The sequence below is a fragment of the Malania oleifera genome, chromosome 8 (assembly GCF_029873635.1).
Source record: "Malania oleifera isolate guangnan ecotype guangnan chromosome 8, ASM2987363v1, whole genome shotgun sequence".
Classification (NCBI taxonomy): Eukaryota; Viridiplantae; Streptophyta; class Magnoliopsida; order Santalales; family Ximeniaceae; genus Malania; species Malania oleifera.
In genome coordinates this window covers 83,008,054-83,019,087 of record NC_080424.1, presented here as the reverse complement: position 1 = coordinate 83,019,087, position 11,034 = coordinate 83,008,054, and the positions used below count along the sequence as shown (strand labels likewise).

At 37.4% G+C, this 11,034-nt stretch overlaps 1 protein-coding gene across 1 annotated transcript; it reads right to left on the bottom strand.

The window, feature by feature from the left end:
• Nucleotides 1-330: 330 nt before the first annotated feature.
• Nucleotides 331-4,084, bottom strand: LOC131161893 (probable inactive receptor kinase At5g67200). Its single transcript, XM_058117910.1, has 2 exons — nt 2,100-4,084; nt 331-1,149 (listed from the first exon to the last, which is right to left on the bottom strand). The coding sequence occupies exons 1-2, from the start codon at nt 3,493-3,495 to the stop codon at nt 569-571; spliced, it is 1,977 nt and encodes a 658-aa protein (XP_057973893.1). The 5' UTR covers nt 3,496-4,084; the 3' UTR covers nt 331-568.
• Between the last annotated feature and the right edge of the window lie 6,950 nt (nt 4,085-11,034).

The following is an 11,034-nucleotide window of genomic DNA, read 5'->3' as shown; positions in this document are numbered from 1 at the left end:
TCCATATATTCCTATAATCAATGGTAATAATGTCACTCTTAAGAGTTTACAGAGAAAAATAGTGAACGAAGTAGAGTATGCCCTAACTGCTTCATCCTCACTTCTCTTATCACTTAGACCTGGGCCCCGTGATATAATCGCCCCGTGACTCTTGCCCCCGACTTATTTAATTCCTCTATTTATCCAATCTTCGGACTTTGAAGATCTCCAAATCTTTTAGAACCAAAAGAAAATGTGCACATATATGTAAATAAAGTAATGGTATTCATCACAACCGGTAGCCATAAGGGTGGCCCACCCAGCACGAACCAAGTTGGTCACGGACTCACATTGCAGCAAACTCCATGCATGGCAGATTTCAGAACCCTTAAAGTAAAAGAATTCAATCATGAAAGACAGTAGAAATGCAAAACATGGCATACAGAAACTGAAAAGCTTAGCAAAAAGTAGCATTAATGCTGTTTCTACCCCTTCTCTCTGTGCATGATTAATTACTCATCTCTCCTGTCTGTTGTACAAAATAATACTCGATCAAAAGCCTGCAGGATTGAATTTGATTGAACCCCGACTACGACACCCCCTCAGTTGGGTCCATCAATTCAGTATCCTCCATTAATACAGCCTCTTTAATCTCCTGTATCATCCTCAGCACTTGCCACATCGTCGGTCTCTGCTCCGGCGACGTCGCGCTGCAAGCCACCGCCACCTCTAGCAGCATCCCCATCTTGTCCTGATCTTCCCCGCCGTCGTCTTCCCTCGCTGTTCTGACCCACTTCGGCATGTCGCCGGGCACCGGATCCGGGTGCTCCGACGCAGGCTTTCCGGTTAGGAGCTCCATCAGGAGCACGCCGAAGGAGTAGACGTCGGATTTCGGGGTGGCCGGTCGGTGGGGTTTTCGGATTTCTGGGGCTTGGTGGGCGGAGGCTGCGGGGTCGCCGGTGTCGGTGGCAGAGGTAGCCGCGAGGACGGCGAGGCAGTAGTCGGACAGACAGGCCTCGAAGTCGGGGCCGAGGAGAACGTTGGAGGACTTGAGGTTTCCGTGGACGAGGCGCCATGCCTGGTGGATGTAGGAGAGGCCTTGGGCTACGTCCTCCGCGATTTTCAGGCATGATGTCCAGTGGAGAGGCTTCGCACGTGTGGATTTTGAACCTGCAAAGCGTGTGCCATTTTTATAAAATCAATCATAGTTCATTTTCATAAATAAACAAATAAAATTACAACATACTAATTAATTAAAACGAAATTTCGTTTTGTGTGTGTGTGTGTGTGTGTGTGTTTTTTTTTTGTAATTTGTTAACTTTTGGTCATCATCAACAACAAAAAAATAGTTAATTTCGCGGTTTTAAAATATTCATATCCAAAAACAAAAACTAAAAAAGCTTGTAAAAATAATTTTATGTTTTATTGTTAAAATTTTCAAATAACAAATACCACGTTATCTTTCATTTTTCTAAATTAGTATAAGTTTTTTTTTTTTTTTTTAAAACATGTTTACTAATTTAAAAAATGAAAAATAAAAAAAAATTATACAATTAAATGAATATCTAATATGGTAAAAAAAAACCTAATTTTTTATTTTAGGAATAATTACTAATTTTGACTTTTTTTAGAATATTTAAAATAAAAGAAATTATTTTAAAATTTAAACAAACCAATTGGCAGTTGCCAGTTGTCTTCATAGTTAGGGTTTGGGAATCGATTTCTGATTCGGTTCTGGTATCCTACCCGGCTATCCGCCAAACCTCATACACACAGGTCCCACTCAATTCAAACTATAGTCCTCCGCAATAGAACAAAGCTAGCCAGCTAGGTCTATGCTATCTATAGACTAGTCCCTGTCCCCCAAGCGCTGCTCTTTTATTTTATTTTATTTTTAAAAATTAAAATTTAATTAATTACTATTAACATCATTCCCAAAATATCCCCGTGCGCTGGATTCTCGATATTCCTTGCGGGAACACTAGGAGGGATACAATTCCACCTCTTTCGTTAGCACCGAGTCGAATCGACCGACTCGGGCTGGACCGCTTACTCTCCGACCGGCGAGTCGCGAGGAAGGAATTAAAGAAGTAAACAGAGAACCGGAGCTGAGAGCTCACCGTGAATGAGGGAGAACAGACTGCCGTTGGGCTGGTAGTCGTAGATGAGAAGCCTCTCTTCCTTGGCCTGGAAGTATGCTCTCAGCGGCACCAGATTCGGATGGCGTAGCCCTCCCACCGATTCCATGTGACGCTCGAACGCTTCCTTCCCCGTCGCCGAGGTTTTCCCGGCGTCCAATCTCTTCACGCTCACGATCAGACGGTTGTCCAGCACCGCCTTGTAGGTGGTTCCGATGGTCCCCCTCCCCAAAAGCTCTGCCGATGCCCGCATCAGCTGCTCCAGGCTGTACACCTGTGCCTCCCCCGCACAGAAGACCAAACTCCCGCTCTTCGCCGCCACTTGCATCCCCTGCACCTTCTTCACTTTCTCTTCCAACTCGTTCTCCTCTTCTATCTGCATCACCGCGGCAGCATCCCCGGCGGCCGACGAGTCGGAGGCCATCGCCGCCGTCGACGCCCTCTGGCTCCTCTGTTTCTTCACGGCGAAGGCGAAGCACGCGATTGAACTGAAAAGAACAAAAACCCCAGACGAGAAGCCCAGGATAACAACCGTTTTCTTGTGCTTCGGACTCTGCTCAGCGAACTCAACGCCCCGTACCTGCTCGCTCTGCTCAGCCCGCGGCGGCTGCGGCGCCGTCACCGCCGGAGAAGAACTGAAAAAGGGCTCCCGCGGATGGCATTCTTTGTGTAAGATCTCGCCGCAGAGCCCCGGGTTTGATAAAAATGCGGCCGCTCCGAAATGCGACAAAGTAGGAGTTACCGGTATGGCGCCGGTGAAGTTGTTTCCGGAAACGTCAAAACTTTGCAGTGATGATTGGTTGAAAGGAGGAATCGAACCGTTGAACTGGTTCCAGTCGAGTCGAAGATAGTACAGCCGGTCCAGAGAGGCTAATCGGATTGGAATCGGTCCGGTCAGATTATTGTAGGAGAGGTCTAGCGTTCGCAGTCTATGGAGAAATAAAACAGAGGGAGGGAAATAACCGGTGAAGGAGTTGTGATCGAGAAAGAGGGCTTTGAGATTGACGAGTCTGGCGAGATCTGGAATCGGCCCGCCTAGCGAGTTGTTCTGCAAACTCAGGACTCGGAGTTGGTCAAGACGGCTCAACGTGTCGGCGCCAAAAACGCCGCCGAGAGTGACCCCCTCGATAATGACGCGCACCACCTTACCTTCAACGCATTTCACTCCTTGCCACTGGCAGTGAGCGTCGCCGGTGCCGTCGGGAGAGAACTGCAGCTTCTTACCCAAATCGGCGGCGGATTTGAATGCGAGTAGCGCGAGAGCTTCGGAAGACTGTAATAAATTCTCCGGCGGCGATCGACTAGCCTCCGATACAGAAGCAGCGACCAATAACAGAAAATGCAATAACAGTCGAAGCCATTCCCTTCCCTTCTGCATCCTCTATGTCGTGATTCAGAAAAATAATGGCATATGCCTCAACTCTCTCTCTCTTCAACTGAAGATATCATTCCCTGGTAGGGTTTAGGCTGCGGCACGGTTGTGGTGGTGGTGCCGTGATGGTGGAGAGGAAATCGCGATACGTGACAAAGCACGTAAGGGAGCGGGGGCAGCTGTCGGACTGCAAAAAGCTCAGAATCACGTGAAGGGGTGGTTTTGGGCCTTCGGGCCGTACGGCTTCTATTCGCCATTTAAACAATTTCTGTTAGCTCATGGACCATGGGCCATGGCCCAATTTTGCTCCCTCGAACTGCGAGCCCGTTTCCCTTCTGGTATTCTAGACACTACACACAAGTGTAGACGCGCGCGTGTGACTTTTTATTCTTAGCCGTCCGATGATATTTGGACTGTGCCACCGTGACCTTACAGTCCGTAAATTATTCTCGTAAGCCGTCCTGGTAGAAGATTTGATTTCTGTCACGTGGCAGTGCCACACGTTTTCAGTTTTTTGTATATATTTATCCACAGTGATTCCTAACGTTTTACAGTAATCTTGTTCAAATTTCCATTCCAAGAAGGAGTGAAATTTTTCCCTTTACCTATATTTTAATTCCTAACTCTTAATTTGAAATCAAATTTTAATTTTTAAAAACACAATATTTATTAAAACATGATAATTTATATTAATATAGTATATAGTATATATTACATAAATTTTAAAATTAATATTAATATTATGATAATATTATTAATATTTAAAATATTATAATACATTAGTATAAATATTAAATATTTATTATCTTCAATTATAAATATATAATAATAAAATTTAATAATGATATAGCATATAGGAATATATAATACTATTGTATATTTCATATACGCAATATAAATATATTGTGTATTTTTTTAAATAAAAAAACTAATATTATAAAATCATTGAATATAAATATATTAAAATATTTTTAATACAAAATATTTTAATAATTATTATTTATATTTATATTATATATAATCATATTCTAACACATGAAAAGTTAAAAAATAGTATTAAATTATAGAGTACTCTCATATAACTGTGGTTATTATTATGTATAACCTTAAAATAAAAAAAAATATTAATTATTAATGTCATTAAATGTATGTATAATAACAAATTTTAATAATGATATAATATATAAAAAAATAAAATACTATTGTGTAATAAAATATAATGCTATGGTAGTTGTTTTATTATATTTTTTTATATTAAATAATAAATTATGTTATAGTGTTATAATGCATGATATTTTTAAATGTAATAAATATAATAAAGTATAATATGTGAAGTATAATCAAGTATATAATTATCAAAATGATTTTATTGTAAAAAAAATATTTGTTATATAGTTTAATAAAATAATAGTATGTCATAATTACATATTTATACTGTTATTATTTCATTACAAATTAATTGAATAAATTTTTTATACTATAATGACATAATTGATAAATTAAACTCAATTCCAATTCCTATGTTTATATATGACAAACATTATAATATAATTTCGATTCTGATTCCTAACCTCAACCAAACAATAGAAAGGAATCTGACATTTCATTTTCAATTCCAGTGAATTCCAATTTCAACTCCAATTGTGAGTCAAGCACTACCTTAGGTGGTGTTTGGTAATTGGAAATCAATTCTAGGAATCAAAATCGAAATAGTTGATTCCTATTGCTAACGTTTGTTTTACAGTGATTTTATTGCGATTACATGCAAGAATTAGATTCCCCATTTTACTTAAATTCTGATTCTAGACTTTCACTCAGAAAATCAAATTTCAATTCCTCAAAGCACTATATTTATTATAATATGGTAATATATATAATATAATTAATATTACTCAAATTTTTAAAAAATATATTAATATTATGATATCATTATTAAATTTTAAAAATATTATTATATATTTTGATATAAATATTAAACCATCATTATTAATATTTTTATTATATATAATAACATTATAATATATAAAAATTTGATATATATATGGCATAACTGTTGATTTATTATACTATTATTTATAATCTCAAAAATGAAATGAATTATTTATTCTTATCATCAATTATAAATATATAATAATAAAATTTAATAATAATGTAGTATAGAAAAAATATAATTCTATTGTATATTAGTTATATACATGCACATATATATTATTGTCGCGATGTCCCGGATGTAACGAGGCGAATGAAAAATGTAAAATGTATAATTAAAAAAAAAAAATGGTGCAATGAAGTCGTCACTAACTTTTTAGAGTGGTTAGAACACTTGATTACTACCCGGATAAGAGTAGAATCGGTCTGCGTTACCATAGCTGGGATCGGGAGTTCGGTTACGCGAGAGGAAGGTGTGAACACCCCCTACACGCTTGTTCTTGCGAACGGTACTTAATTAATCAAAAATTATCAAACAGATTAAATTTAACAAATCTTTGAAATTACTCCCTTTTATGAATTTATGAAATGCACAAAAATAAACAAAAATACAAATAAATGAATCACACAAATATACAATATGTATATATATTCCCTCAAAACCGGAGTATGTGAAACTTGAATAGCTTAATCTGTGATCGACCATCTTCATAAGAAATAGAGACATTGTAGTGGAAGAAGTGACCCTCAAGGTTATTCACATTAACTTTAAAGTGATTAGTTAGCAGAGGTCATTTTTATCATTTAGATTCCTCCCTTTGTGAATTTACAAAATGCAAATAAAAGAATAAATAATACAGTATACATATTCCCTCAGAACTAAGGCACAGAAACTTTAAAAGCTTATGCCCCTTTGTTGAAATCATGGGGATAAAAATCGAGAAAATATTTTATGAAAATAACTCCCAGAATTGCTTTGCAAATTCTATAGAATTTTTCAAAATATCAAATAGTATTTTATAAATTTTCTGTGAGGTTTTTAAACTCATTCGAGATGAAAAGTTTACAAAACGATTTTCTAGGTCTCAAAAATATTTTTTTTGGATTTTTCTCTAATTTTTTTTTTTCCACATTTAGCCTGAATTTTCAAATATATAACATAGTAGAAAAATAAATAAGAAAAATACTGGGTAACCGGTTCAAACCGGTTTAGTGAATCCAATGATTCTTAGAGGAGCAAACGGGGTTTAAATCCAGGGCTGAACCTAACTTTGAGTTTGAATTCCTGCATTCACAATTTCATACCTATTTTATCACATTTTAGAATGTAACTCAAGAGGGAGAAACCTATTAGTTTTACCTCTTGTCTTTCTTTCCTCCGATCTTCTTTTCCTGTTGGTTAGTCTTCAAGGGGTCAGTTTATAGCATTTTTCTGGGGATGGTTCCTGAATTATGAGTTGAGGCACTACGGAGTACTTTTTTCAAATGGGATGACCTGGCAGTAGTAGGAAATAGGATTGGTGGACCACTGAATTTTCCGATAGAATGAAACGTAGTCTTACCGTTCACTCACAAAGAGAAACAAACTTCAATGCAAGACTTCAATATCTCCAAAAAAAAAACTCCTTTTTAACTTACAATGAGAAGACTATTTATAAACTTAACTTTGTGCAAGCATGAGAAATAAGACATGGGGGAATAATTATAAGAGGAACAAAACATGAGGTGAAAAATGATGAGGGAAACAAAACATGGGGTGACTAATAATGAGAGGAACAATGCATGTGGTGAATAATAATGAGGGGAATATAGCATGGGATGAGAAACAAAACATGTTTGCATTTTACAAATTAGATAAATAATAATAATAATAATAATAATAATAATAATAATAATAATAATAAAACAAATATATGTCAAGTACGACCCAATCCGCATAGGGCCCATGAAGCCGTGTGGTGCCCAATAGAGATATGTGGGGCCCACAAGCTACGCGGGGCCCAATGAAGATATGTGGGGCCCATAAGCCATGTGGGGCCTATAAGCCATGTGAGAGTTATAGGAACCTGAGTTAGCATCAAAGAGGGTAAAGTGCACTGAATGTAGGAATTCGAGCTAGTGTACTAAAGGGGGTAATGTGCACCAGATGTAGGAATCCGAACTAGCGTACCAGGAGATGACGTGCATAAGATGTGGGAATCTGAGTCGTAGCATACCAGGGGATATGGGGCCCACAAGCCATGTGAGGCCTACAAGCCTCATGAGGATTATAGAAACCCGAGCTAGCGTCAAAGAGGGTAATGTGCACTGTATGTAGGAATTCGAACTAGTGTACTAAAGGGGGCAACGTGCACTAGATGTAGGAATCCGTGCTAACGTACTAAAGGGTGTTGACTCTATGAGTCAAATCCGGTTTTGATAATGACAAATCACTTGGTATTTGATATGTGCATTGAGATTGTGAACATGAACAATATTTAGCATGCACGGAAGGCTAGGAAGTCATGGAAGCCATGAAGATTAAAGAATATACATCTTGACACAATCCATGGAACTAAAAGAGTTGAAGAACGAAGATACAAGCGGCAAGTTCAAGATCATCATGGGAATGAGTATTTAGAACTAATGTATTCACATATTTCACATGATTTAATTTGAGACTCAAAATATACTCTAGTTTGACCTTATGACTCATGCATCTCATTAACATCTTTAGGGGATATTTATGGACTTAGAGATTGTTTTGAAACTCTGAAAAATGTTTTATAAAAGAGTTAAGAAAGAAAGTAAAACAGATTTTTGAAACTAAAAAGAAAAATTCAGAATATGCACTATTCAGAAGACTGAACTTCCTGTTCAATTGTCTGAAGTGTCAACTTCAAAAGATTGAAGTTAAGTTCAGTTGTCTAAAGAATTTCTTTAGAAAACCAAAGATTAAGTTCAGTTGTCTGAAAAATTATTGGAGAAACACAGAAACAGACAGAAACACATCAGAAGACTGAACCCTGACTTCAGTTGTCTGAGCTTTAACCCTCAGTTATATGAACTTACAAGTAGATTAAAATTTTGATTTTTTAATGAGAGAACACGCGAGTTATTTCTTCATCAAGTTGATCCAACGGTTAGAAATCATCCTAAGGGCAAGGTTACCTATATAATCAACATATAAACCCTTGTGCTCCCTAAGAAGTGAAAAGAGAACGAACCTTTGGCATACGATTGAGCATATTATAAGATTAGCACAACTTTGGGAAACACACCGCTGAAACTTTTGCTTGGGATTTTAAAGTTTATACGTTGAATCTGAGTTAAGGCTAGCTTGATCTTCAAAAGGCAATCTAACAATCGTTGTGCTTTCATTTTGGTATTGAGGTTTGGTAAATCGATTTGCTTGTTAATATTTATTCTTATAGAGTGTTTTTTCATCTAGATTCATTTTCTTGTTGATTTTTATTTTTCAAGGAGTTTTTCATCTCAAAATCCATTATTGAATATCTGTTAAGAGGTTGATCTTGAGTGTACATATATTAAATCTTTTTGACTTGAGAAAAGGTTTCGTCATTAGTTAAGCGGTTTTGATTCAAGTGTGTATTCAGTTAAAGACTCGATATTTTCGATATTACAAAATCACTTGATTAAATATCCTTTTTTGTTCATAACTATATATATTATTAAGGGATATTTTCTGAAAAATATTATATTAGGTTTTGATCTTTGGAAATCATATCATATATATAAATATTTGCATATTACAAAGATCATATTGTGGTTGAATATTTGGAAGAAAACTTATTGATTTTGATTGTTATAATATTCAAGACAAATTTTTTGATAAGTTCACATTTGATATTCGTGTATCAAATAAGTTGAACTAGAATCCTAATTTCTCCAAAGCATTTACTTATACCATTATTTTGGGAGATTTGATAAAAGGGAAATTGTGTGAAGCATATCATTCATATAACGATTGTATCGTTACATTCATACTGAGCTTCAAGTTTCATCATATGGATATATGTTAGGTATCAATTGTACTCACTAGCTTTGTTAGAAGCAAATCTTGATTTGTTTTGCAGATTTAAATTCTATAATTGTAATCACGGTTCGGGTTGTGAACCGGGCAAGGAGGAAGTTGTGCCTCTTGTAAGCAGCGGATGTAAAGGAAGCTCCGTCCCGCTTAAAGGAGCAGGGATTTAGTGGAATCTTTGAGTGGGTTGCTCAAGGAGAGGACGTAGGTCGGGTTGGCTGAAAGATTTTGAAAGCACTTGACAATTAATTAGGTGAAAAGAAATCATTGGTATAATAATTTAAATCAGTCTTAAACCCCTGAAAATCAATTTATTAAATTTAGAAATAGGGATTAAGTGGTAAATAATCTGAAAGATTTTGAAAATACTCAATTCACCCCCACTTTTGGGATTACACTTGAATTAACAAAGGGGGTAACATGCACCAAATTTAGGAATCCAAGCTAACATATCAGGAGATGACGTGCATCAGATGTGGGAATCCAAGTCATAGTGTACCAGGAGATGTGGGGCCCAATAGAGATATGTGGGGCTCACAAGCCTTGTGGACCCTATAAGAGATATGTGAAGCCCACAAGCCATGTGGGGCCTACAAGTCGTGTGAGGGTTGTAGGAACCTGAGCTAGTGTCAAAGAGGGTAACGTGCACCGGATGTAGGAATCCGTGTTAGCGTACTAAAGGGGATAACGTGCATCGAATCTAGGAATCCGAGTTAGCATACCAGGAGATGACGTGCATTGGATGCAGGAATTCGAGTCGTAGCGTATCGGGGGATATGGGGCCCAATAGAGATATGTGGGGCCCACAAGCCATGTGGGGCGTACAAGCCGCGTGAGGGTTGTAGGAAATTGAGCTAGCATCAAAGAGGGTAACGTGTACCGGATGTAGGAATTCGAGCTAGCATACTAAAGGAGGTAACGCGCACTGAATGTAGGAATCCATGCTAGCGTACTAAAGTGGGTAACATGCACAGGATGTAGGAATATGAGCTAGCGTACCATGAGATGATGTGCATCGGATGTGGGAATCCAAGCCATAGAGTACCAAGGGATATGGGGCCCAATGGAGATATGTGGGGCTCATAAGCAATATATGAGGCCCACAAGCTATGTGGGGCCTACAAGCTACGTGAGGGTTGTAGGAATTTAAGCTAGCGTCAAAGAGACTCAATTTTGAAATAAACCAGGATTCAATCGGATCCTCCTACTCATGATATACAAAGTCGACTTTCTTGTCACACGAGGTCTCCTCAGAAAGGCCTGGTGAAAATTGGGGTGTCTACAACTGCCACTCCTTTTAGGCCTTGTTACTTCGAGGTAATAGTAGGAACTCTCCTACGTTATTTGTAGCAACAAGTCAATAAAGATAAAATAAACCTATTTTAGTCAGGCCACACGACTGCTTAAGGCTTTCAGATCAATCACGTGTTGTTTGCCTCCATCAACAAGGGATGAGAAAAGAGTAAGTAGGGCAATATGAGAATGTCGCACCCATCTCTAGGAAGTTAGTAGTTAGAGGATTCTTCAAGTTATGTTAGTGAAAGGAACACAAAGGATTGAAAATAACGACTCAGATGTATGAATCTAAA